This window comes from Bos grunniens, chromosome 15 (assembly GCF_055505025.1).
Source record: "Bos grunniens cultivar Pamir isolate PY7600 chromosome 15, Bosgru_T2T1.0, whole genome shotgun sequence".
Lineage (NCBI taxonomy): Eukaryota > Metazoa > Chordata > Mammalia > Artiodactyla > Bovidae > Bos > Bos grunniens.
Genome location: NC_141179.1, coordinates 81794334 through 81822316, shown reverse-complemented (window position 1 = coordinate 81822316; position 27983 = coordinate 81794334). Strand labels below are relative to the sequence as shown.

At 50.3% G+C, this 27983-nt stretch overlaps 1 protein-coding gene across 4 annotated transcripts; it reads right to left on the bottom strand.

Annotated features, from left to right (window-relative positions):
* Positions 1-636: 636 nt before the first annotated feature.
* On the bottom strand, positions 637-27222 carry SERPING1 (serpin family G member 1). 4 transcript variants are annotated; one of them, XM_086341753.1, is made up of 10 exons: positions 26723-27222; positions 15982-16155; positions 14957-15114; positions 13217-13294; positions 11793-12210; positions 9482-9616; positions 7249-7452; positions 6927-7066; positions 2043-2244; positions 637-1094 (listed from the first exon to the last, which is right to left on the bottom strand). In XM_086341753.1, the coding sequence occupies exons 4-10, from the start codon at positions 13268-13270 to the stop codon at positions 841-843; spliced, it is 1407 nt and encodes a 468-aa protein (XP_086197879.1). In that variant the 5' UTR covers positions 13271-13294; positions 14957-15114; positions 15982-16155; positions 26723-27222; the 3' UTR covers positions 637-840. The 4 variants fall into 4 exon arrangements, with proteins under 4 accessions (XP_086197879.1, XP_086197880.1, XP_086197881.1 ...); XM_086341754.1 differs by having other exon boundaries at positions 15610-16155; positions 26723-27037; XM_086341755.1 differs by lacking the exon at positions 15982-16155 and having other exon boundaries at positions 26723-27059.
* Positions 27223-27983: the final 761 nt, after the last annotated feature.

Below are 27983 nucleotides of genomic sequence, written 5' to 3'. Positions count from 1 at the left end.
TCCACGGGGTCACCACTAAGCGTGCAGAGCTCTCAGGGGACGGCCTGTGTCAGTTCTCAACAACGTGAGCTACTGTTATTACTGTTGTTGTTGCAAACAAATGAACAAGATACAGGCTGTGATAAATAGATCGCATTGGAAGCGCTCAGTGAGTGGCTCCGCCCTTCCACTCTGTAGCGCTTTCCCACTCTGCTTCTAGGTCTGGCCATGTGCCTTGCTTTGGCCAACAGGACTATGGTAGACTTGATGCAAGCCGAGCCGCAGGGTGTGGAAAGGACTGCCTGTCTCTGACTCTTCACTTGGAAACTGTGCCACCGCAGGTGAGCGTTGCTGGAAGGATCCAGGAGATGGATGTGCAGAGGAGAGCCAAGGTGGTCCAGCTGAGGCCACTGTAGGTCAGTCACCCCCGGTCACCCCACCAACTCTTACAGACGTATGCGCGAGCACAGGGAAGGTCTGCCTGGCCCAGCCCAGATCAGTGAGTTCAGCCCTAACCCCCGGACTTCTGTGAAATAATAAACGGTTGCTATTCTAAGCCATTAAGTTTGGAGTGACTTGTTACACGGCAGCAGCTAGCTGATACAGGGGCCATGGAGGCCCTCGTCCTGTAAAATTGAAAGACAATGACAAAGAAAGTCACGGTTTGCCAGGTTTTATTTGTGAAGTCCGCTGTATCTGTACCAGAGAAGGTGGCAAAAAGTGCTTTGGAGGGGTCACGGTAAGGGAGGAGGGAAGGACCCCAGGGGAGCCCTTCGGGTGGAGGCAGGCCTGAGGTGGGAGGTGGGGAGGGGCAAGTGCAGAGTGGGCTGCAGCTAGGTGAGCTGAGGCCCCAGGGCGGGCTCAGCCCTTGGGGTCGTACACCCGACCCATGAAGACCGGGAACTTGTGCTGCTGGTCCCAGAGCAGGAAGAGGAAGGGCTGCTGCACTTCGAAGAGCAGCAAGTTTCGGGCCACGGAGACGACTGAGGCCGCAGTCGCCTCCACCCCGCTCTCCGTCAGCTCCAGGGTGGCCTGGTGACGGATCCCCGACACCTGCACGTCCGGGTCCTCCGTCAGCCCGCACAGGTTGACGTCGTAGATGAAGTCAAAGTAATCTAGGGCGCAGACGGGGGAAACAACGCGTCAGAGGCCTGCACGACTGTCAACACGGGGACGCAGCCCGCGTTCGGCAGACGCTGTGAACGGAAAGCAACCTCTAAAAACTATAAAAAGTGAAATGTAAAAAATAGTCATTTAAAGTACTTTTAAAATTAAAATATTACGTTAAGAAACAAAACCAAAAAAGACCAGCACGGAAACCTCAGCAGTTGGAGACATGGGTCCTGATTTCCTGGGCTGATCCCAAGTTCCAACCCTCTCTTTCTCCTCCTCTTCCTTGGTTATCGAATTGTAATCACACTACAGTGTGCCTTCCAGTCCCGTTCGTGGGCTCCTTAATCCGTGGGCCCATCTTCACTCCAGTCACCACTTCCTCTCAAGTGGTCAGAGGCCTGGCCACAAGCCCCCCAAAACCCTGACAAGTGATGCCTCGGCTTCCTCATCAACAAGGATCTTGGAAACGAGGTGACGAATCAGAAGGAGGACGTTCGTTCTCAAATGACATCACGTACCAGGGCGTGAAACGAGATCAGGAAATGAGATCATCTATTAGGAGACCCAAGTTTGATAAAAGAAAACGAAGGGATATGTATGGCACGCATTTGTCTTCAGTTGCTCAGTCATCCGACTCTGTATGACCCCATGGACTGTAGCCCGCCAGGCTCCTCTGCCCATGGGATTCTCCAGGCAAGAATCCTGGAGTAGGTTGCCATTTCTTCCTCCAGGGGATCTTCCTGACCCAGGGATCGAACCCGGGTCTCCTGCATCTCCTGCATTGGCAGGCAGATTCCTTACCACTGAGCCACTTGGGAAGCCCAACCTGAGACGATGGATGTGAAAAATACTCAAGACAGTGTTGACCACATTTTAAGGCCCATCCCCCCCCACACACAACCTCTTCCCCTCTGGGGGCCTAGGATCAATCCGGGGCTGCCAGGACTCACCCAGCATGTCCTGACTGCTCTGCACTTTGATGCGAGGCATCGTCAGGTGAGTGGGATGGAACTTGGTCATCTCCAGCTTCTTTATGACAGCTTTGAAGACGGCGGTGCTGAGAGCCTGCTCCAGGTCTTGGAGATGGTGTTTCACGGTCTGGGGCACCAGGATCACAAAGCTGAGGTTGTGAGACAGCTGCAGGCGGCCCACCTGGAGAGGAAGAGACGCACCTTATCAGTCTTCCTGCCCTGCTGTCTCCTGGCCCCTACCTTCCGGGACCCGAGGCTGGTCTCCAGTCTGTACTGTTTCAGGAAGGAGCCAGAACTAGGCTCGCAGGCTTTGCCACAAGATGGGGTGGCCAGGTAGGCAAACAGCGCTGGTCTGGCCCTGTGCTGGTGAGACGCAGAGAAATGAGCTAGAGTTTCTGATTTCACGGGCTGAAGGTCACACCCATACTCTGCCACTGATGAGCTGTGCGATCCAGGCAAGCAGTGGGACCTCTGAGCCCAGTTCCTTTCACATATGTTGTGCATAAAGTGCAGAAAGCACATGATGTACCATCAGAGTCATCAGGTCTGTCCTTTCAAAGACTTTGGATGGCTTTTCCCTGCCTGTGAGGGTAGGTATAAACCTCCTGGTCTGGCATTCAACATGGTATACAAGCTGATCCCAGCCTACCTTTGCAGTTTGCCAGTAGAAAGACTTACAACTGGCGGCCAGACAAAAGTCGAAGTACAGGAGCCACAAGTGCAATACACGAGCGTTCTCAACTCGGGATGATTTGCCCCCAGTGACATTTGGTAACGCTCGGAGCTGGCAGAAACGGGCGCTCAGAGTGCTACTGGCGTCTAGGAGGTAGAAGTCAGGGTCGCTTCTAAGTCCTGCAGGGCCGGGGACAGCGCCTTATACGAAGAATCACTGACCCAAAGTGTCAGTAGTGCCAAGAAGGGAACCCCAGACGGAGAGGACAGAAGAGACTATCACTGAAATGGCATTAAGGTCGAGGCTGAGAGACGGACAAGAATAATCTAGAATGCAGAACTCAACTGGGCGATGAAGACGTTAACTGAAACCAGTCAGTTGTTGGAATTTGAAAAACTGGCCCAGAAGAAGCAGGTTGCACACTGCTGTATCACGGGGGGCGCTGTCGGCAGAGGGGCTGCACGGGGTGCTGGCCGGACGCTGCGCCCTCCACATCCTGGTATGGGCCTCGCCTCTCTGACCAAAATCACCACGCTCTGGCCTTGAAATTTCCAGCTAGTAACCCTAGCGTACTTGAGTTGGTAAATCTAACCCCCTTTGTTGGGGAAATACTCCTTAAATCCCAGGAAAATTTAGAACGAAGTATGGGAATGACAGAATAAAGCAATTCTATAGTATGAACGCTGGGTGATAAGTTCAGAGTAATCTGTGTTTGTTATTTAAAATAGCGTGTATAATTTTTAAGAGTCAGACATGCTAGCTTCATGCTTTTGGACAAAGAGGGGTAGGATAGGTGCATTCGGTTTGAGAATAAAGTTGAGATGTTGATTGAAAGTTGATTTACTCTTCAGATTTAATTTTCACAAGTGGGCTTCAGGTGCCACAAGATATGGACAAACAGGGGTGTGATTCTGTCCAGTCAAGTATTTAACATGTTAAAAAAGAAAATCAAGTATGCCAAACGTACGAAGTATATTTATAAAGTATATACATAAGCTCATAATGCTTAGGGGAAGATTAATTAACCATATTTGTAAATGAAACAATGGCTTAAAGGAGTTTAATCTGGTCAATGTGGTTTAATTAAAGAACAAATGAAAGTGTTTTATAAAAAATTATGATTAATAATGTAGCAACTTCAGCTAAAAATTTAAAAGCTTAAGTAAAACTTTGATTTTGAATTTATAATGTGACCACATCAAATAAGTGAAGTGAAGTGAAAGTCAACTCAGTCATATCCAACTCTTTGTGACCCCACGGACTGCAGCACACTAGGCCTCCATATCCATCACCAACTCCTGGAGCTTGCTCAAACTCATGTCCATTGAGTCTGTGATACCATCCAACCATCTCATCCTCTGTCGTCCCCTTCTCCTCCCGCCTTCACTCTTTCCCAGCATCAGGGTCTTTTCCAGTGAGTCAGTTCTTCACATCAGGTGGCCAAAGAATTGGCGGTTCAGTTTCAGCATCAGTCCTTCCAATGAATATTCAGGACTGATTTCCTTTAGGATTAACTGGTTTGATCTCTTTGCAGTCCAAGGGACTCTCAAGAGTCTTCTCCAAGACTCTATACTCTTCTCCATGGACTCTATACAGTTCATGGGATTCTCCAGGCCAGAATACTGGAGTGGGTAGCTATTCCCTTCTCCAGGAGATCTTCCCAACCCATGGATCGAACCCACGTCTCCCGTATTGCAGGTGGATTCTTTACCAGCTGAGCCACAGGGACGCCCATATCAAATAAAGTATTTGTTTAAAACCCATGGAACTGTAAAGAGTGGGGAAAGTGGAAGTGAAAGCGTTAGTCGCTCAGTCGTCTCCGACTGTTTGCGACCGCGTGGACTGTAGCCCGCCAGGCTCCTCTGTCCATGGGATTCTCCAGGCAAGAACACTGGAGTGGGCTGCCATTTCCTTCTCCAGGGCATCTTCCCAATCTAGGGATCAAACCCAGGCCTCCTGCCTTGCAGGTGGATTCTTTACCGGCTAAGTCACCTGGCCAAACCCAAAGAGTGGGAGGGGGGTTGCATAAAAACCCTCCTCCTTTGTCATTAAAAATCCCTCACCCTGATACTCTCCCCGCAAATACTGTGAGTTAGAGTGATGGCCCAAGCCTGCCCGGCATCCTCACGCTTTCTGCCTTGCACACGTATTCTGGTTCTGTTAAACAGTTGGCAATACTGAAAGCCATTGGGTGGGGGTGGATGGATGGAGAGGTGGAGAAGGGCATGGGTGGTTAAGAGTGGTCAAAAGTAGCCACTTCTGTGACATCTTCCTAGCCACTCATTCTGAGTGAGTTGCTCCCTTTAGCATCTTCCATTGAACATTCATTTATTCAGCAAACATAATGAGCACTTATTATATGTGGCATTGCTCTCGGCCCTCAGATATTGTAGGGAAAAGAGAGAGAAAGTCTCTGATCACAAAATCTCAGAGAGATAGACAAGACTGCAATTAAATAGGCAAATAGACAACGTAATTCAGATAGTGGTAAGAACCCTGCTTTTGAACTGTGGTGCTGGGGAAGACTCCTGAGAGTCCTTCTGACAGCAAGGAGATCCAACCAGTCCATCCTAAAGGAAATCAACCCTGAATATTCATTGGGAGGACTGATGCTAAAGCTGAAGCTCCAATACTTTGGCCACCTGATGCAAAGGGCAGACTGCTGGGGAAGATTGAGGGCAGAAGGAGAAGGGGGTGACAGAAGATGAGATGGTTCGATGGCATCACCAACTCAATGGACACGAGTTCGAGCAAACTCTGGGAGACAGTGAAGGACAGGGAAGCTTGGCGTGCTGAAGTCAATAGGGTCACAAAGAGCTGGGCACGACTTAGCAACTGAACAACACAAAGACAATACAGTCCATGGATATATTAGTAACAAAACATTATTAGGAATAAGACAGGGTGAGGAGGAGGCGACTTTAAGCAGGGGGAGGTCTTCTCCACCTAGCTGACCTTTTAGCTGACATGAGATGAGCCAGAGGAACAAGGTATGTGACAATCTGCCTGCAGAGGGTCCAGCAGAGGGAAAGGGTAGGAAAGCTTCCAGGGTGGAAACAGCCCTGGCGTGTTCCAGAACAGGTCCTGTCTTTCTCAGCCTGACCCCGCATCACTGGGCATCTCCTGCTGTTCCCTGTCTCATAGGTCTGTGCCCTGCTACCCTAACAAGGCAGAAATATCTGGTCACTCATGTACACGGCGCTATATTTAAAGTGGGAAACCAACAGCGACCTGCTGTGCAGCACAAGGAACTCTGTTCAGTGTTACGTGGTAGCCTGGAAGGGAGGGGTTTGGGGGAGAGGGTCCACGCACATGTAGGGCTGAGTCCCTTCACTGTTCGCCTGAAACTATCACAGCATTGTTTGTTAACCGGCTATGAGTGTGTGCATGTGTGCGTGTGTGCGTGTGTGCTCAGTCCTGTCCGGCTCTTTGTGACCTCATGGACTGTGGCCCACCAGGCTCCTATGTCTATGGAATTTTCCAGGCAAGAACACTGGAGTGGGTTGCCATTTTCTTTTCCAGGGGATCTTCCCGACCCAGGGATCAAACCCACATCTCCTGCATCTCCAGGATCGGTAGGCAGATTCTTTACCACTGAGCCATCTGGGAAGCCCTAACTGGCTGTACACCAAGACAAAATAAAAAGTTTAAGAAAGAAATAAATAACAACATAAGGAAGAAAACCAAGAAAACATCTGGTCTCTCTTCCTTCCCTCTTCATTCACTGAAATCATACTGTTCAATTTCTGCCAAGGAACTTAAGCCATTTAACACATGCACACGCATGCATTTACTACATACATGAACACATGGATATACCCAGACATGTGCACACATATATACACAGATGCATGCGTACACCGGGACACACACAGGAGTTCCTAAGCAAGCAGGGTCTACTGGTGGGTTGACTGGGAAGAGAAACCAAGACACAGAACAGGAACACGACTCACGTTTTGCCATTTGACGCAGTAGAGACGCAGGAGGAAACTAGAATCTTGCTTTCCAACCTCAAATATATAATGCCTCCCTTGGCCCAGGCTGGAGAGGGGGAGAAGGAGAAAAGATAGGGTGGAAGCAGAGATGGAAGCAGGACAGAAGACGGGTTTTCAGTGGAAGGGTGCGCCCCCAGAAAGGAAGTCAGGACGCGCGAGAGGCTCTGAGACAGGGGGGGGGGGCCAAGAACTCACCCGGGCGCTCAGAGTCCGGTCTGTGAAAGAGGCCACAGGGTACTTCTTGCTGTTCATCATGGGCACTTTGATGGCAGAGGATTTGAGGTGAAAGGGCTTTGTGCTTGTTCTGCCTTTATCAAAGGCTATCTTCCACTTGGCTAGAGGGAAGAGCAGGCGGAGGGTGACTCTAAGGCGGGTGGGGACCGGAGGAAAGGGAGTTAAATGCTCTGTGGGCACGGGGTGGGGCAGGTACCGGGGATCCAGGGGTGGAGCCTGGGGTTGAGTGGGTTTCAAACCAGGAAGGGAAGGAAGATCTCAGGATAGGGAGACTCCCCCTTACCGCTCAGGGCGACAGCGTTGAGGAGGATGAGGCGGGTGTCCTCAGGCAGGCTGTCCAGCAGCCGCCTGATCCTGAGGTTGGTCTTCTTGGCGACCCAGTCATTGATAAGCTCCAAGCTGGCTGTGCTGTCATTTCCCAGGGGTCTCGGGCTGCTGCCATAGAGCCTCTGAGAGGCCTCGGCGAAGGTGTCCTTGATGGTCAGGTCTGCAGGGATGGGGAGGAGGGTCGGGTGAGAGACGCAGGCTCGAGATTCGGGACATCCTCTCCCCTTCCAGGAGTAGCCCTGCAGAGGGAGCTGGCTTCTACCCCATGAACGCGACGTGGAGCAGGGCTGCAGCCCCTCCTCTGACAGACGCTCCGTAGCCCAGACCCTGAGCTGAGAGCAGGAGGCCCTGTCCCAGGCCTCTACTGCTGGGCGGCCGTGGCTCAGCAAGGCAGCTCTTTGAGATCTTAGCTTGCATTTGCCCGTATTTTTCTTCTTTTCTTCCCTTCATTCAGACTGCTTTCTAGTCTCAGTGGAAGGTTGTAACAGGACTTCCTGGGTTTTGCTCTCCAAAACCCAGGCCTACTAGAGAAAAAAAGTGTTTGAAACAAAAAATTTTCCTGAACTAAATACTAAATATTGACTGCAGCTGTGTTTTCTGCCAACCTAGCAAGACAGAGGATAAATTCGATTTATAGCAAATGAGTAAAAAAGGCGAAGTTTCTTGAACCCCTCTGAGTCATAATTTTCCCATCTTGAAAAGAAGTTTTTTTTAATTTTTTTTAAAGATGAGTTTTCTTTATTTCCTTCTTTTTTCTTTCCTATATTTTCTCGTTTATTCTTTTTGGCCTCGCAGAGCAGCACACAGGCTCTTAGTTCCCGGACCAGGGATTGAACCTGTGCTGCCTGCAGTGGAAGTGTGGAGTTCTAACAAGTGGATGGCCAGGGAATTCCGATATTTTCTCAGTGGTTTTTTTTTTTTTTTTTTTTAACAATGAATGAGTATTGCTTTTATAGTTAAAAAAAAAGACAATTTTTTTCCCCAGTTTAAAACTGGATCACACTAAACCTGTAATTTTTAAGCTCAGGAGAACTGAGGTTTCAAATGTAGTCATGTCTGAAGCCCACAACACTAAAGGGCTCTGGTTGAGGCTGGGTGGGAGTTCAGAGCCCACCTGGCTCCATCCCGTCTCACAGAAAGTGCTGCCCCACCCCCCACCCCCATCCCCTCCCCCACCCAGCCCCCTCCCCTCAGCCTCCCTCACTCCCACTCCCACCTGCAGCAGTTCTGCAGGAACCTCGGGCTCTGGGGAACAAAATCTGAACGAACTGCATTAGATCATTTTGGAAGCTTATTGCTCTGATGTTGTTGTTATCGTTTGCAACCCCATGGACTGTAGCCCGCCAGGCTCCTCTGTCCGTGGAATTTTCCGGGCAAGAATCCCAGGGTGGGTTGCCCTTTCCTCCTCCAGGGGGATCTTTCTGACCCATGGATCGAACCCATGTCTCCTGCATTGGCAGGCGGATTCTTTACCACTGACTGCTCTGATCACCTTACCTAATAATGCAACATGCGTAAATGGCAACAAATTCATGTAACAAACACACAAAGAACAGGAGGCCCAAGACCCCCTGACCCTGGTTCACACGCTTTCTCTGTTTTTTGGCCTCACAGCTGGCGGGATCTTAGTTCCCCAACAAGGCTCAAACCTGAACTCGGCCAGTGAAAGGCCAGAGTCTTCAGCACTGGGCCACCCGGGCATCCCCAGACTGACATGGTTTGGTCTATTTCACGCCTAGAGCCCTCCAGCCCTCCAGCCCTCCCTGCTCCTGAATGCAGAGGACTGTTCTTACTTTGATGAAATTGATGACTGCAAATGACTTGCCCACGATCTCACCTGGGCACCTATCTGGCACCCAGGAGCCACCTGGTGTTTCTCAGGCCCCGCCCTGCTCTGCATGCCTCCCCACCCACCCCCACCCTCACCCCACCCCCCGCCGGCTTCTGGTTCTAACATTCCCTCTGTCCTCTCTTTCCCCAGTGCTACAGATGGATGGTTTAGTCGCTCAGTCATGTCCTGCTCTTGCAACCCCACGGACTGTAGCCCGCCAGGCTCCTCTGCCCATGGGATTCTCCAGGCAAGGATCCTGGAGTGGGCTGTCATTTCCTCCTCCATCCCCAGTGCTAGGCACCCACTCAAATCCTGAGGGCCCAGCTCAGCCCCTGCTGTCCTTCCCCCTAACACTCACCTGAGCTGTGGAAGATCTGAGAGAACGAGGTGAAACCTTCGGACATGAAGGCCCTCAGGGCGTGGTGGACACAGCTGAAGTTCTGGGGGTAAGAGAGGAGGCGCTCCAGGCTGACCCTGGTTTCTCCTCCAGCCCCTGCAGCCAAGAGCAGAGAGCGGAGGGGGGCCAGGGTTAGGAGACCAGGCTGCAATGGTGGGGCGGGGGGGTTAACCCCGTATCATCAGAGCCAGAAATGGTTTCAAAGACAACACATGTCAGAAAGAGAAGGGTGGGGGAATTATGAACAATCCAGAATTTTCTAGGACTAAATATTCCCTTCCTGCATTTTCCTACCTAATTTTAATACCACTTGTCACCCAAAGCCTGGTCCAGTCACCACCTGTCCCACACGACCTCTTATTTAGTCGGTTCGGGTTTACAAAGGTTCAGCCTGTAACCAGGGACACTAGCTCGTCATTAAGAAGAGAGAGCAGAGACTCATAAAAGATGCCCAATTCCCTTTCCCTTGTTCATCATTAAATACTGATTGTCCACACCTTCTGTGTAGTAATAGAATTCAGCAAGCACTCACTTTGTTCCAGGCATCGTAGGTGCTTCTCCCATAGTATCTCTTTGAATCTTCACTGTAACCCTTTTATGTAAGGACAGTTACTATCCCCATTATGCAGATGAGAAAACTGAGGTTTAAGAGAGGAAGTAATCTACTCATTTTAAGATCATGGAGTTCATAACTAGAGGGTGGAGAAAAAATTCAAGCCAGTTTTGGGGGAGGGGCAATAACAAAATTAACTGAAACCAATCAAACGAAATGTGCATCCCAGGGGACACTTGGCCACATGTGGAGACATTCTGGGTGTCACACCTGGAGGTGTGGGGTGCTGCTGGCATCTATCGGATACAGGCCAGGGACGTTAGGATTCTGGGACTCTAGTAGAAAGGTTCCCCTGTTCCTCACTGTATTGGCTGCAGTAGCCTTCCTGGAATTCCCCTTTGGAGCAACAGCTGTTTCCATTGCCTGGAGCACTTTTTTGTGCCATTTCTAAGGTAAATTACCCCAGGGGACTTGACAGTGGTCTTTCAGGGAAGTGGAGGGATTAACACTTTTTTGACCTCCTGCCACATTAGGCACTGGGCTATCTGGCTAATTTTTCTTTTTTTAAGGGTGGCTCAGATGGTAAAGCGTCTGCCTGCCATGCGGGAGACGATCCCTGAGTTGGAAAGATCCCCTGGAGAAGGAAACGGCACCCCATTCCAGTACTCTTGCCTGGAAAATTCCAGGGACTGAGGAGCCTGGTAGACTACAATCCATGGGGTCGCAAAGAGTCAGACACGACTGAGCAACTTCACTTTCACTTTTCACTTTCACAACCATTTCCATTTTACACAGAGGACTCAGGCTCAGAGAAGTTAAGTGATCCACCCAAGCTCACATAGCTGAAAAGCAGCATTGTTATGGTTCTACTCTATGTCCCTCTCTTGTCGTTTCCTTATGGTCTTACCCTGAACCATGATGGATGGGCTGCAACCTTATTTACATGTTCTTGCACAGGTCATAGGATTTTATAAGCCATGCTGCTGCTGCTGCTGCTCAGTCACTAAGACGTGTCTGACTCTTTGAGACCCCGTGTACTGTAGCCTGCCAGGCTCCTCTGTCCATGGAACTCTCCAGGCAAGAATACTGGAGTGGGTTGCCATTTCCTCCTCCAGGGGATCTTCCTGACCCGGGGATTGAACCCATGTCTCCTGCAATGGCGGGCAGATTCTTTACCACTGAGCCACCTGGGAAGCCCTTTATTATAAGTAGTGCCTATTAAATGATTGTTAAATGAAAGAATAAATGTAAGTTCCAGAATAAAAAGATTCCCACCCCCAACGTAGCCCATTTTCACAGCTTCCTTCCTTTGGCATAGCTGTATCTATATCCAGATACCTACCCTGCCTCAGTGAGTGAAAGTGAAAGTCACTCAGTCATGTCTGACTCTTTGTGACCCCATGGACTATACAGTCCGTGGAATTCTCCAGGCCAGAATACTGGAGTGGGTAGACTTTCCTTTCTCCAGGGTTTCGTCCCAACCCAGGGATTGAACCCAGGTCTCCCACATTACAGGTGGATTCTTTACCAGCTGAGCCACCAGGGGAGCCCAAGAACACTGGAGTGGGTAGCCTATCGCTTGTTCAGCGGATCATCCCGACCCAGGAATCAAACCTGGGTCTTCTGCATTGCAGACGGATTCTTTATCAACTGAGCTATCAGGGACCCTGCCTCAAGGGAACGTCAAACACAGGAGCTGGAGAGAACTCGGGTTCTTACCAAGCAGGATTTGGGTGAGGAGGCTGGCAATGCTGAAGGGGGAAAAGATGAAGTTGGTCTCCCTCTTCTTCAACACTGAGAAGTCCTGGTAGAGCCTCAGGGAGAAGTCTGTCAAAGCCTCCCCCAGCACCGCCTCTGCTGAGCGGATCTCCGAGTCAGAGCAGGAGGTGACGGGCGCCGGGCAGAAGGGCTCAGCAGTGGGCTGGATGGTTGATTGGACCGGTTCAGTGGCAGGCTGGCTGAAGGGCTTGGTGACAGTGGCTGGCACGACGGTCAGGTTAGTTATCGGCAAGGTGGGAGAGTCCTCGTTGCCTTGAATGGACTCACCATCGAGAATACCTCCTTTCTGGCTGTCTCCTTCACTTTCCCCTTCTTGTAAGTTCCCTGGGCCGACGATCATATCTGAGGTGACTCTGTCCTGTGGTTCAAGAGACTTTCTTTCTTTCTTTCATTATGAGGCACAGTCCCCTTTAAACACAAACACTCAAAGAGAAGGTGGGATGGGTTGCTTGGTTGCTAAGTCTGTCCGACTCTTTGCGACCCCGTGGACTGTAGCCCACCAGGCTCCTCTGTCCGTGGGATTTCCCAGGCAAGAACACTGGAGTGGGTTGCCATTTCCTGCTCCAGGGGATCTTCCCAACCCAGGGATTGAACCCGCGTCTCCTGCATTGGCAGGTGGATTCTTTACCACTGAGCTGCCAGAGCATCAAAGGTGGGATACCAGAGAATTGTTCCTGGCAAAGCTTGGTAGGACAGGGGCCTGCCCTGGAGCCTCACCATGGATTGCTTCAGAGAAAGCCCGCATTATCCCATTTAACTGATAAAAGAAGCCAATAACTGAGACAAATTCAGCAACTAGCACAGGGTCTTAAGAGAAGCTGGAGGAAAAACTAGGGGTCAGACTTGGGTCTCTGCTTCCAGATGCCTTGATCACCACCATATTATCTGATCCATCTCAAAGGGCAATGCTAAAGTCAACTTCCGCACACACCCACTGAATGCACAAGCCAAGGCAAACACCCCCCTTTCTCCCTGGCTCATCCCTTACCCCTGACCTCCGGCACCACTGGGGGCAGCCTTCCCACCCTCACCCCGCAGCTCAGGTTTCCACGAGGAGCTCTTGCTTTTTAGTTTCAAAATGCTGTCCATCTCCTTCGCCTTTCTGCTTTATTCTCCACCTTGTGCAGCAGGGCTGGTCAGCTCGCCTAAGTACCAGGCTCCGGGCCACCACAGCGGGTACGGGGTGGCGGGCCAGGCAGGATTAGACCCTAGGTGGGTCTGAGTCCTTGCTCTTTCCAAGCTGTGTACTCAACTCTGGTGGGAGGACCCCTGGTGTCGATCTCAGGAGGAGCTCTCGAATTCCCCGGAGCCAGAAGGGTTAACCTCAGCCCTGCTCCCGCCTGGCCCGCGCAGGGGTCACTCACCCCAGCCAGCAGCAGCAGCAGCAGGAGGGTCAGCGGGGTCAGCCTGGAGGCCATCTGGGAGGCGACTTCAGCCCGGACCTGCAGGGTCAGCCCGCTTCGGGTGCCAGCTCGGAGCCTGGGGTCTGGGGGCCCCCCCGCACGCCCACCCCCACGGAGCCCGCCCCCATTCAACGCCCGCTCCCGCCTCCCGCCCGGGCGCCTCCTCCCGGCGCCTCCCCCTGTTTTGTTGTTCCCAGACCGCGTCCCTTTCCCGGCTCGGCTGGCCCCTCGTCCCAGCCCCCTCCCAGGCCCGGGGCTGGTCCACCTGCTCCATCTAGAGGGTCCCGCTGCAGCTCAACAATGAGGCCGGGCGGGGAGGGGGGCGGTCGGAGGGGGCCGGGGGAGGGGAGGGGAGGGAAGGGGCACCGGCGACGCCCAGAGACCGCAGAGACAGGGGGGCCTGCGGGAGGGAGGGAAGTGAGGACGGGAGACCGCCTTCCTCCCCAAACCCCCATCCGCCAGCACAAACCTGCTCCTAAGTTCCGATGGCTGCGCTGCCTCGGGCCGACTCAGCGGCTAGTCCCCCAGGGTTAGGGAGGCTGCGATGGGTGGGGGTTCGGTCGTAGCTATTGGTTGGCCCAGGACACTGCCCAGTTACAAATTAAGGCGGATAGAGGGCTGGTGTGGTTTCCCGTAAATCAGGCTGGGCCGGACCACTTGGTCCAGCCCCCTCCTGGAATTTCAGCTCAAAGCCCCTGGAGATCCGGGCTGGGGAAGCTGGGGTGCAGATCTCAGCTGGGCACAGCCGGCGTCCTGCTCCCTCTGCACCTGGCGGTGATGGAGCCATCCCAGACCCCAAATGTCCCAGACCTGCAGCTTACCAGCAAGCTGCCTTCCTGGAACTGCTCTTTGGACTGGATCCCTAAAGGAACGCCCTGGAAAGAGGCCCAGCGGTGCCCATTTGATGTAATAGCTAAGAGCCTCTGGCTCACTTGGTGAGCCTTCTCCTGAAGATAAAGCCTGGACTGGACCTCCTGAGGTCCTGATTTCACCCCTGCTCTCCTCCGTGGCTGTTTCCCCTTCTTTTCTTGGCTACCTGGAGTCCGTGGTTCTACCTATCTGTAATACGCAAGGAATCTGGGACACCCAGTCCAGCAAGCATTCACCTTAAGTGAAAAACAGAAAACTGGAAAAACCAAAACCAAAACCAGAAAGAAAAAAAAAACAACCCAGAAAGCTGGGTATCTGTGTCGAGGGGTGGGAGGCTGGAGACTGGGGGCCGATGGACCCCACTGTGAGACCTGGCTTGTGTGTGAACCGAGCAAGTTGCTTTCCCTCTCCATACCTAGCTTCCCTCCCAGGGTTCCCAGGTAAAATACAGGAAGAAGCTCAATTAGATTTGAATTTCAGATAAACAAAGAAAAGTTTCTTTGAAAATATGTCCCATGCAATATTAGGACCTACTTACATTAAAAAAAAAATTTTTTTTTTTGTGGACGTTTATCTGAAATTCAGATTTAACTAGACATTCTGCATCTTATTTGCTAAATCTGGCAACCCTACCTCTGCAAAACACGGTGGTCTCTGGTGGCCTGATACAGCTCTGATGGCCTGTGGTCGGGTCACTGCCAGGCCTGTCCTGTTTGGCACATTCTGGAAAGTTGGCTGCTAGTACCAGAGCTGCTGTTCCAATGGGTCGACCAGGAACAGGGGCAAGAGAACACTTATGGGCTGCTGGGGGCATCCGTGGGAAAGACTCACAAAGATGGTACCGGCTTCTCAGGTCCTCATTCCTTGGGGCCACAGGGGAACCTCCCAAGTCGGGGGTGGGAGGGAAGTCCCTTTACATCAAGCCGTGGCCGCCAACAGCTGTACAGGCAGTGATACTCCTCTGTCCCCCGGGCTCGAGCTGCGCCAACCTGAACATAGGAGACAGCTGAACAAAAAGATGCTGGTGGAAAGCCACGTCCTTCATCCTTTCATTAATGCTCATGACATCTACGACATGGGTGCTAACATTAATTCCATCTGAAACGAATTTTAAAAAATGAGACTCTGACTTCCCGGGTGGCGTAGTAGATAAGAATCTGCCTGCCAATGCAGGGGACCCAGGTTCGATCCCTAGTCTGGGAAGAGTCCACGTGCCTCCAGCTAGGCCTGTGTGCCACAGTTGCTGAGGCCTGCCCCCCGCGGCCCCGCCCCCATGCTGCAGGTACGGAAGTCCATGTGCCCAGAGCCTGTGCCCCAGAGCCAGAAAAGCCACCGCAGTGAGAAACCCGTGCACCACAATGAAGGGTAGTCCCCGCTCGCCGCAACTCGAGAAAGCCTGAGCACAGCAACGAAGACCCAGAGCTACCAAAAATCAATTAATTAATTAAAAAAAACGAGACTCAACAGAAAATTATTTGATTCACCTGACATCACACGGCTAGTGACAGAGCCAGGGTGTGGACCACGTCTGTCTGAGCTCCAGACGCGGCGCTAACCCCTGTGGATTCCCGGCACAGGACATGAGCGCGTCTGAGGCTGGCAGCAGAGTGAACACCCTGTGTCCGGCGGCAGGACCGTGGAGCTCCGAGCACCAGGGTCTCAGGGCGGACAAGGACCGGCGCAGAGGTCTTCCCAAGCTCCTCCGGACGTCCCAGCTCTTTGCCAAAGCATCTCTTCTGGACGTTTAAACGGTGTCTCTGCTTTGTGGCTACTATCTTGCCCGATGAAACTGGGAACCAAGCTGAAGCCCTTTACCACTGTGAATGGCCTGAGGTTGACTTAAGCAGGGTGTTTACCTTAGTGTGGGCAATCGGATGGCTTCCCTGGTAGCTCAGTTGGTAAAGAATCCACCTGCAATGCAGGAGATCCTGGTTTGATTCCCGGGTCTGAAAGATCCGCTGGAGAAGGCATAGGCTATCCACTCCAGTATTCTTGTGCTTCCCTCGTGGCTCAGCTGGTAAAGCATCCACCTGCAATGCGGGAGACCTGGGTTCAATCCCTGGGTTGGGAAGATCCGCTGGAGAAGGGAACAGCTACTCACTCTAGTATTCTCGGGCTTCTGTGGCTCAGCAAGTCCAGGGTTTCTCTGTCATGAGAACCTTCCCTTCCAATGGGTGAGGATGGATAAGCTCACAGGAGGCCCTTTCCCCTCCATGTGTGTGCACGGCTTCTCCTCCCTGTGGGGTTCCTGGTGTTGGATAAATTCAAGTTCGCACTGAAGCTCTTTCTGTAAAGCGTTTTATCTTTTTTTTCCCATCTCTGGTCCACCCTCAGGTACCAACTGCTATGGGTGAAGCTTTCTGACAACCTGCATGCCCGCGGTTTCTCCTCAGAAGAAGAATTACCCAAAAGCCAGGATTTGGGCAGAAGACTCAGGGTCACCAGACTCCCAGAACACAGAGAATCATTCGGAAGATTATTTCCTCGTTTCACTCACAGAAGCCACACGAGTATCACTACAGACGCAGAGAGGTTGTGATTATGCACAAAGAGTGTCTTGGGCATTAGGTCTCAGTCCTCTCTTCGGAATCCTAGCTGAGGAACACCATTCAAGGAGAATAAAATTTTGTTTCTTTTTTTTTTAATTTATTTATCTGGTTGCACCAGGTCTTAATTGAGCCTGTGGGATCTAGTTCCCTGATCAGGGATTGAACCCGGGTCCCCTGCATCGGGAACCCAGAGTCTTAATCCCTGGACCACCAAGGAAGTCCCTCATTTCTTATTCACTATGGATCAGGGCCCAGGGTCTGTAATGTCAGATGTTGACCTGCCAAAAAAGGATAAGATGCAAATCTTTTCTGTCTGCCAGAGAGGCGAGTGAGGTGGAACCATCTCTTCTGTAGTAGCCCTGCCAGGTAGACCAGATGCACAGCTTTACCTAGGACGTGTATGATTTTTAGCTAATCATCTCTCTTATGTATGTGCAGCAACACACCGCCTAATCGACCACATGCGCACGCGTGCACACACACACACACACACACCAGCTTCTTGCATTGTTCTTTGAACCTGCTCTGTCAATCTGATGGTTGTCTCATTAATGGTCTTGCTGCATATTTGTGTGGGAATCATGTTTCTGCCATTCTGAGGGCTGTGTCTTAGCTTTCCTTTTTTAACTCGTTTTTTTTTTTTTTTCCTGGAGGGGAAGGGCCAGGAGAAACATCCACAGTGGCACCGGGGCAGCCCGGCCCCTACCCTGGCTCCCCCTTGTGTGGGGGGTGGTGCTTAGTGAGGACGGGTGGAGCGCTGGCTGAGCCTGTCTCTGGTTTCCTGCAGTCTTCTCGGCGCAGGCCAGGGTTGGCCGCCGTGGCTGATGGCCGGGTGAGGGTCAGCAGCCGATACCCCTTTACATCTTCTCACCAAGCTGCCCCCTGTGGGCTGTTTTCTGCCCCACGTCGTGTGACGTGTACATATAGTGCAGGAATATTCAGCCGTGAAAAGGAAGGACATTCTATAACACGAGACAACAGGAGTGGGCCTGGAGGACACGATGCTGAGTGACAGAAGCCAGACATAGACAGGTATTGCCTGATTCCACTCACGCGCGATGCCTCGAGTAGTCAAATCCATAACATCAGAGACTGGAATGGTAGTTACCAGAGTTGGGTGGGAGATGGGAATGGAGAATTATTGATCCCTAGGCATAAAACTTCAGTTAAGTAAGAAGAATAGCCCTTGGGAATTCCCTGGCGGTCCAGTCAGTGGAACTCCATGCTTTCACTGCTGAGGTTGCAGGGACAATCCTTTGTCAGGGAACTAAAATCCCAGAAGCCCCAGCCAAAAAAAGAGGTAAACAAGCTAGAGACCTGCTGTACAACACTGTCCTTACAGCCCACACCAATGTACATTAAAAAATTAGGAGACTAGATCTCATGTTGTTATCACAATAAAATAAAACAAAACCCTCTATTTTCATCTTCCATCGGTCAACTGGTAGGACATGGTTGGCAATGAAAGACAAAGACGTGGGTTAGGTCCGAATAGTTAGTGAGAAGCACACACCAAACCCTGACTCACAACCTATTTGAAGACCCTAGAAGGTCAAGGAAAATAAAGCTTTTCTGATTGGAACAAAAATGTATTATGACTCCCGATGAGTATTCTAAATGGGCTCATTTACTTCTTTCTAAGGAAATTTTATGGGCTTCCCTGGTGGCTCAGACGGTAAAGAATCCACCTACAGTGCAGGAGACCCAGATTCAATTCCTGGGTTGGAAAGATCCCCTGGAGAAGGCAATGGCTACCCACTCCAGTATTCTTGCCTGGAGAATTCCACGACAGAAGAATTCTCTGTCCTGGCAGGCTACAGTTCATGGGTTGCAGAGAGTCTGAGACGACTGAGCAAGTAACACTTTCACTTTCAAGGAAATTTTATACTATTCTTTCAAAATTACCACTACAACATCACATGTGTACTTTGTAAAAATTTTCAAACAATCCAGACATTTATAAAATGAAAAGTTATTCCAGATACAGCTTCGGGTAACAGTTTCAAGTGTATTCTTAGAGACTCTCTAATTGTGAAGTTACATCTGCCTCTTACACACATAATTATTACTCTTCCATAATTTCTTGTCTCATCTGAGTGTCACAGACATTGTTCCATGTCGTTCCATGCCGCTGTGCCTCATTCTCCTCACGGCTGCCTGTGTTCCTTTTCATGCATGTATCACCAGCCATGGACGGAGGTTCGTGACATTGTCCAGGAGGCAGGGATCAAGACCATCCCCATGGAAAAGAAATGCAAAAAGGCCAAATGGCTGTCTGGGGAGGCCTTACAGATTGCTGTGAAAAGAAGAGAAGCGAAAAGCAAAGGAGAAAAGGAAAGATATTCCCATCTGAATGCAGAGTTCCAAAGGATAGCAAGGAGAGATAAGAAAGCCTTCCTCAGCAATCAATGCAAAGAAATAGAGGAAAACAACAGAATGGGAAAGACTAGAGATCTCTTCAAGAAAATCAGAGATACCAAGGGAACATTTCATGCAAAGATGGGCTCAATAAAGGACAGAAATGGTATGGACCTAACAGAAGCAGAAGATATTAAGAAGAGGTGGCAAGAATACACAGAAGAACTGTGCAAAAAAGAGCTTCACGACCCAGATAATCACGATGCTGTGATCACTGACCTAGAGCCAGATATCCTGGAATGTGAAGTCAAGTGGGCCTTAGAAAGCATCACTACGAACAAAGCTAGTGGAGGTGATGGAATTCCAGTTGGGCTATCTCAAATCCTGAAAGATGATGCTATGAAAGTGCTGCACCCAATATGCCAACAAATTTAGAAAACTCAGCAATGGCCACAGGACTGGAAAAGGTCAGTTTTCATTCCAATCCTAAAGAAAGGCAATGCCAAAGAATGCTCAAACTACTGCACAATTGCACTCATCTCACATGCTAGTAAAGTAATGCTCAAAATTCTCTAAGCCAGGCTTCAGCAATACATGAACCGTGAACTTCCTGATGTTCAAGCTGGTTTTAGAAAAGGCAGAGGAACCAGAGATCAAATTGCCAACATCTGCTGGATCATGGAAAAAGCAAGAGGGTTCCAGAAAAACATCTATTTCTGCTTTATTGACTATGCCAAAGCCTTTGACTGTGTGGATCACAATAAACTGTGGAAAATTCTGAAAGAGATGGGAATACCAGACCACCTGACCTGCCTCTTGAGAAATCTGTATGCAGGTCAGGAAACAACAGTTAGAACTGGACATGGATCAACAGACTGGTTCCAAATAGGAAAAGGGGTACGTCAAAGCTGTATATTGTCACCCTGCTTATTTAACTTATGTGTAGAGTACATCATGAGAAACACTGGGCTGGAAGAAGCACAAGCTGGAATCAAGATTGCCGGGGCAAATATCAATGACCTCAGATATGCAGATGACACCACCCTTATGGCAGAAAGTGAAGAGGAACTAAAAAGCCTCCTGTTGAAAGTGAAAGAGGAGAATGAAAAAGTTGACTTAAAGCTCAACATACAGAAAACGAAGATCATGGCATCTGGTCCCATCACTTCATGGGAAATAGATGGGGAAACAGTGGAAACAGTGTCAGACTTTATTTTTCTGGGCTCCAAAATCACTGCAGATGGTGACTGCAGCCATGAAATTAAAAGACACTTACTCCTTGGAAGGAAAGTTATGACCAACCTAGATAGCATATTCAAAAGCAGAGACATTACTTTGCCAACAAAGGTTCGTCTAGTCAAGGCTATGGTTTTTCCTGTGGTCATGTATGGATGTGAGAGTTGGACTGTGAAGAAAGCTGAGCGCTGAAGAATTGATGCTTTTGAACTGTGGTGTTGGAGAAGCCTCTTGAGAGTCCCTTGGACTGCAAGGAGATCCAACCAGTCCATCCTAAGAGATCAGTCCTGAATATTCATTGGAAGGACTGATGCTGAAGCTGAAGCTCCAGTATTGTGGCCTCCTGATGCGAAGAGCCGAGTCATTAGAAGAGACCCTGATGCTGGGAGAGATGAAAGGCAACAGGTGCTGGGAGCAGCACAGGACGAGACGGTTGGATGGCGTCACCGACTCAGTGGACGTGAGTGTGAGCAGACTCGGGGAGATGGTGAAGGACAGAGGAGCCTGGCGTGCTGCGGTCCATGGGGTCAAAAGGGGTGAGTCATGACCTGGCGACTGAACACCAGCCAGGCGCCTCCCTGTACTGTGCTTCCAGGAGGCTCCCTCTGGCCTGCCTGCTTTTACTCTCCTTACTCAGCAGCTTGCCTGGCTTCTCTGCTACATTTATGCCTCTAACCTTTGGTTCCAACTCTCTGCTGTCACCTTTTTGGGTAGAAAACCCAGGTCTGGACAGTTCACTCAGTTCTGAATCTGGTTCCTCCCGGACTGGGATTTCTTCTTTTGACCCACTGCTCCTGACTGCCGCCCCCGGGGATGACAGTGCCTGCCCCAGCCCCGGGGGGCCAGCCCGCCTGCCCAGCCCTTATCCATCCCCGCCTGACAAGGTGGGCAGGGAGCCAATATCCTGGTGCAGCTGGAAGTGGACGCAAAGCCCCCGTAATTGCTAGCCCTGCTGAGGACTCTTCTCTGCTCCACCCTCTAACATGTAATTACCTTTGCCCTACAAACCTTGCAAGCATCTCATCATACAAATATTTACCTGCTACAAATGGGAGTTTTTCAGACAGAAGAGGGGCTACACATTCCCCCCCGGCCCGGGGCCCTGTAGTCAGTCACAGGGCAGAAGGGAAAGCACATGTATCTTTGAGTCACCCTGACTCGGATTCAAATCCTGTTTTTCTACTTTAAAAAATTATTATTTAAAAAACATTATATATTTATTTGACTGTGCTGGGTCTTAGCAGTGGCACACAGGATTTTTAGTTGCGGCGTGTGAACTCTGAATTCGAATGTGGGACCTGGTTCCCTGATCAGGGGTTGAACCCCTGCCCCCTGCATTGGGAGCTCGGAGTCTTAGCCACTGGACCACAGGGGAAGTCCTTACTTTTCTACTTATTGACTGTCTTGGGGAAGTGGGGGGTGTTAACCTCTCTGAGGAGTCACAGTTTCAGAATCTGATTGATATGGAGGTTGTACTATCTCCCCTACAGGGTCATTTTGAGGATTGGGTAAGACAGGTGACAAATACTTAAAACGTATTTGAAAAGATAGCTTTTGAGTGCTGATGACTACCTTCCCGTAAGTTCCAGAAAAAGCCATCATTTTTGTTTCCCATTAGTGTGGTCATAAATTGGGCGCTCATGAATGGGGTTTTGCATCAAAAGGGGTTTGTTCTTGAGTCAAGCATCCTTGCAAGCCCATCTAGACTTTTAATTTTATTTACTTTTATATTTTGGTCTCATCTCCCGGCCTGTGGGACCTTCGTTCCCCAGCCAGGGATCGAACCCACATCCCTTGCACTGGAGGCATGGAGTCTTTACCACTGGATCATCAAGGAAGCCCCTAATTTCATTTTATGATGAGACACATAACCCAAAAGAAATCTGCAATGGCCGCCCGGTGTCTTTGTGTTTGTAACATTAAGAAACTACAGTGATTCATAGAGAAAATTACACAAGATAAATGTACAGTTTAACAAATATTATAAAGTTCACATCCACGTAACCACCACCCTGCTCAAAAACTAGGTTATTATTGTCAAGCTATAAGCACCCTCTGCTCGCCTCTTAATCCCAAGTCCGTTTCCCTACAGGAGGCCACGGTTGGAATGTTGCAGTCATCACTTGCTTACTTTTCTTTATATACTTGCCTCCTATGTCACCACTCTTAGACAACAGCGTTAGTTTTGCCCATTTCAGAAACTTATATAAATGAAATTGCGGTGTGTATTCGTAAGCATCTGCGTTTTCTCGCGAGCAGTGTGCTTTTATGATTTGTCCGTACCGTGGCGTGGAGCTATGGTTCGTTCATCTCCGTTGTCCTGTAGAGTTCTGTTGTGTGAACACACCCACAGTGTCGTGTGCTCTGGTACAGATGGGCACTTGTTTCCAGCTCTGTACGAGGCAGCTACGAATATACCTGTGCATGCGGCCAGTTTCTCTAGGGTCTGTACCCAGGATGGTCATTTCTGAGTCAAAAGGTGTAAGCACCTTCATTTTTTCTCTACCACTTCCAAAGTCAGTTTGCGATTTAAACTCTCATAGCAATTTATCAAACTGTTGTGTTAGACCTTGGGATGGTGAACTTTATGAATCAAATGGACTGGGCCATCGTGCCCAGTATTTGGTCGAACATCATGCTGGAAGTTTGGATATTTCTCTGGAGCATTTTTTTTTCATAAGATATTAATATTTAAATCAGTGGACTTTGAGTAAAATAGATCACCCCTTATAATGTGGATGGGCCTCATCCAATCAGCTGATGGTCTTAATTGAACAAAGACTGCCCACCCCTAAACAAGAAGAAACTCTGCCAGCAGACAGCCTGTGGACTCTACCAACGAGTCTTCCCTGAGTCCAGCCTGCCAGCCTACCTGATCAGGTTTAGGACTCACCAAGCCTCAGAATCATGTGAATCAGTTCCTCAAAATAAACTTCTCTCTTTCTCTCTCTCTCTCCCCTTGTCTGTCAAACATCCAGAACACACACATACACCCACACCATATATATATATGAGACTCTGCACACCCAGTGCAAATGTTCCAAGTTTGACCCTGCATGCCATAACTAAAGAGCCTGCATGCCTCAGCCAAGGTCCGGTGCAGCCAAATAAGAAAATAAATATTTTTTAAATTTTTCTGTCCTAACTTGAACCCTTGACCTCCACCTCCGGCTCTCTGTATGGGGCTGGAAGGTGGTAGGAGACTGACTAAGCTCTCACCCAGGGGGTCTGGAGCTTTGCCCCCATCCAGTCCATCAGCAGGCCTTTCAGTAACATCTCCAGAACGTATCCCGAATCCACTCACCTGTCTCGTCTGGGGATGACCCCAGTCCCCCCACAGTCCTTCGTCACCGGAGCACTGAACAGCTCCCTAACTGGCTTCCGTGCCTCAGCGCTGCCTCTTCCATGCATTCTGCATTTGGCAGCCAGAATTGTAAACAAGAGCAGATGATCTTCCACGGAAGACCATTCTGACGGAAAGTCACACCAACGACTTTCTTTCCGCACTCATAATAAGATCTCAGCCTGTCTAGCCTGCGAGGCTGGGCCCAGCTGACTTCTGCCTTCCTGTCCAGTCTCCCCTGGTATTTCTCAGCTCCCCTATCCCATCAAGTCCCCGCCTTCTAGAATATGGACACTCTTGCTGCCTCTGTCCTTTCTGTTCCTGGGACAGGACTTTGCCTTCACTTTCCGCGCGGCTGCTTCATCCTTTGGATCTGAGCCTTTATAATTATTCTTTTAAATATTTTATCTATTGATTTGGCTGCACTGGGTCTTAGTTGCGGCATGCCGGATCCTAGTTGCAGCAGGTGGGATCTAGTTTCCTGGGAGGGGCTCGAACACAGGCATCCTGCATTGGGAGCACAGAGACTTAGCCCCTGGGCCACCAGGGAAGTCCTCCGTTTGAGCCTTTGAATGCTTCTCCTCGAGGGGCCTTTCTGAGCACCTTCACTGTTATTCTCTACCACAGTGACCTTTGGTTTTTCACTATGTGTATCACGAAGGAGAGTTATTTTTTTAATTTATTTGTTAATTGGAGGAAAACTGGTTTACAATGTTGTGCTGGTTTCTACTGTACTGGACGTACCTTTCCTGAGTGAAAAGGCAGAGGTCCTGAGCGTGGGGACTGCTCGTGGGAACTTGATGAGCTGCTGAGAACCTCAAGTGATCATGTGTAACCATCAGGGACAGCCTGGTGTGTGTGTCTGGGAGAGGAGCTGGGTCACTGAGTCTCATGGAAACGTTCCCCACCCAGTGAGAGCATGCCAACTACAAACTCGCCGAGCACCGGCCTCCACAAGGATGGAGGCACAGCCCCTGGAGCCACTGGCCTTCAGCGCCCCCGAAAGGGGTTCAGGGAGGAGGTCAGGAACAAGGCACTCTGTGCTCCGGGAAGAACTGGCAGAACAGGGCTTCAGATAGTTTCATGTTCTCAGGAGAAGATTTTATGAGCCCAGTTATTCCTGCATCTCCTCCTATTCAGAAAAGCACTGAAATCATCAAAGGTGGCGTCTGGTGGCACATATATGTAATGGAATATTACTCAGCCATAAAAAGAAGTGAAACTGGGTCATCTGTAGTGATGAGGATGAACCTAGAGTCTGACATACCCAGTGAAGTAAGTCAGAAAGAGAAAAACACATATTGTATATTAACACATATATAGGAAATCTAGGAAAATGGTGCTGATGAACCCGTTTGCAGGGCAGGAACAGAGAGGCAGATGTAGAGGGTGGACGTGTGGACACAGCGGGGAAGGAGAGGAGGGGACGAACTGCCAGAGCAGCATTGATACAGACACCACTGTGTGCTAAACAGAGGCCTAGCGGGGAGCTGCCGCGCAGCACGGGCGCTCAGCTCGGCCCGTGATCACCCGGAGCCCAGGCGCTCAGCTCGCCCGTGATCACCCAGAAGGGTGGGGCGGGGTAGGGGGCTCAAGAGCGAGGGGCAGTGTACACACAGGGCTGACTCACTAACACCACGCGGTAAAGCCATTCTACCCCAACTAACAAAAGAAAAAAAAAAGGAGGGGACTTCTGCTCTTCGTGGCCAGCAGCAAGCCTTTGCCAAAGTGTGTGCTTGACGGCAATATCCCCTTCGCCAAAATCACGGAGATTACTGGCTTTCCCGCTGTGAGTTAAAAATATCAGGAAACAAAGGATGTGGCAGCCGTGAAACCATCATCAGAGCCACCGAACGGTGAGCCCTGAGGCGCTCAGGGTGGAAACGGCAGGCCTGCCTTTGCAAGCACCCCCCACACACCCCGATGGTGCACCCTGAGGAGGCTCAGGGGGAAAACGCAGGGCACTGGCCCCAGGTAGCCGGGGTGCGTGTCAAAGGAGTGATTTCTACGGGCCCAGGTTTTGCATCTTCCCAAACACAGAAAGGGCTTCCCTGGAGGCTCAGATGGTAAAGCGTCTGCCTACAACGCGGGAGACCTGGGTTCAGTCCCTGGGTTGGGAAGATCCCCTGGAGAAGGAAGTAGCAACCCAATCCTGTACTCTTGCCTAGGAAATCCCATGGATGGAGGAGCCTGGTGGACTACAGTCCATGGGGTCGCAAAGAGTCAGACACGACTGAGCGACTTCACTTTCACTTTCTTTCATACATAGAAAAGCACTAAATTAATTTGAGATATCTCGTTTTCTTTCATTAACAATAACCTTTTGATGTCCCAACTATCTGGTCTTTGTCACAAAAACTCCTGTATACCCTTCCTATCTCCCCCTTGCCTCTTTGAAGCAGTCCCTCAGAGTGATCTGAGAGTCTTGTCTCTGGGCTTGAAGTCCTCAGAATGTCTGCTGAATAAAACACAACTCTCAACTTTTAGGCTGTGGTTTTCTTTTTTTTTTTTTTTTTTTTTCAGTCAACACCTACCTCTTCAGAGCAGTTTCTCTATGAAATTCCATCTTTCAGGCTACAGTCCTCATTTTTTCCAGAATAAAACTGAACTCTTGGGATTTCCCTGGTGGTCTCCCGTGACTTAAGAATTCTCCTTGAATTCTCCTTGCGATGCAGGGGACCCAGGTTCAATCCCTGGTTGGGGACTAAGACCCCACATGCCCTGGGGCAATTAAGCCATGACTAGAGCATCCCCATGCCATCTGATACAACCAAATAAATAAATAAATAAAAGCAAGTTAAAAAGCTTAACTCACAACTCTCACATTGTGCACTTTTTTTCCCATTGACCAGGGGATTCCATCTTTCTGATCCCTCCCCATCCTCATGTGAGTTGAAGGAAGACAACCACTCATAAACAGGAAGAGTGGGCGTTAAAGAAGCACGCCAGTGGCGCACTGGTGCCAGCTGCTAACTTCTGTTGCGGCTGGGGGCTAATGGGGTACATTCTCACGGTTCAGAATCAGACCTCTCTCCCACCTTGGAGAAGCTCTGATTCCATTCCTGGTCCACGTGATTTCCTTTCACACGCTGGTACACAAAAGAAACTCACCAGATATTCCCTGAATGACTGGATGAGCGAGGTGGCTGGACACTGGCCACGAGGGCGTCTAGCGGTTACTTCCTCCTGCTCACACCCCAGGAGGCATGGATGAGCAAGGTGGCTGGACACTGGCCATCAAGGACGAGAGGAAAGCGGCCCACGATGGCGTCTAGCGGTTACTTCCTCCTGCTCACACCCCAGGAGGCGCTTTTGGCAGCTGCTACTGGGAGGCTGGTGACACCCGCTGCCTCCTTGGAAGAACTGATACGGCTAAGAGAGGGGAGACGCAAAGACGTTACACGGAGGTAGGGGTGGAGCGGGGAGAGCATGCCCTCCCCCAAATTCCAGAGAAACGGCTGCGCCAGGAGCTGTAACAATTCAAGGCCAAGGCGTAATCTCTATCCTACCCCAGCCTCGGTACTACACGCTGGAGAAGGAAATGGCAACCCGCTCCAGTATCCGTGCCTGGGAAACTCCATGGACAGAGGAGCCTGGCGGGCTACAAGTCCAGGGGGGTCGCAAAGACTCAGACACGACTGAGCATGCACGCACAGCCTCCATACACATCACTCATGCTTTGCTTGTGACCGCAAGCCCTGACTGACTCGCATTTTCCTCCCTTACCAAATACGTAGACATTTAAGCATTACCATGAATCGCATCCATTTACATGTGGGCTACAATAAAAAGACCTTTTGGTAAAAAAAGTATTTAATGTCACAGATGGGGCTAGATCGATGCTTCCTATCCAGCCCAAACGCATTCTGTCATCGCTTCACCTCATCCAGGTTTTACTTGTGTTTGTTGAGTATCCAAATCTGGCTGAGTTTTTTCATTCCATCAGAAGCTCCCCACGGCCTTTCCGGCCAGGCTTCAGACCACAGAGCAGCTCGGACTAGTGGCAAACACTCCCAGCTCAAAGGCCTCCGGTCCTGTCCGCATTTCAAAGATGACCGTTTCATCTCCCGCAGTCAGTTCTAATTGCCATCCAGAGAGCTGACCCAGAAAGCTGGCTCCAAGGCTGGGTTCTGCGTTTCCCGTTAGGTCTCTGGACTCTGCCCTGGCCTCTTCTCCTGTGGGCTGAAATGGAGAAAGAAGCGGGGACAAAACTCTGGGGGATGGGAGGGCCAGGGCCCTTCTTCCCAGCTGTGGAAGTGTCTCCGGATCAGGATGTGGTTCCCTGGGTGATGAGTCAGGTCTCAGGCCTTTGACACAGCCCGAGCCAGAACGCTAATTCACCCTTCTTCAAAGCTCCCTCATTGCTTTATTA

Excerpts from the sequence above, each read along its gene's own strand:
- SERPING1 (XM_086341753.1), bottom strand. The coding sequence starts at position 13,270 with ATGGCCTCCAGGCTGACCCCGCTGACCCTCCTGCTGCTGCTGCTGCTG. Across the intron at positions 2,245-6,926 it reads ACCGGACTCTGAGCGCCCGG|GTGGGCCGCCTGCAGCTGTC; the intron begins GTGAGTTCTTGG and ends CTTCCTCTCCAG. Across the intron at positions 1,095-2,042 it reads GAGCAGTCAGGACATGCTGG|ATTACTTTGACTTCATCTAC; the intron begins GTGAGTCCTGGC and ends TCTGCGCCCTAG.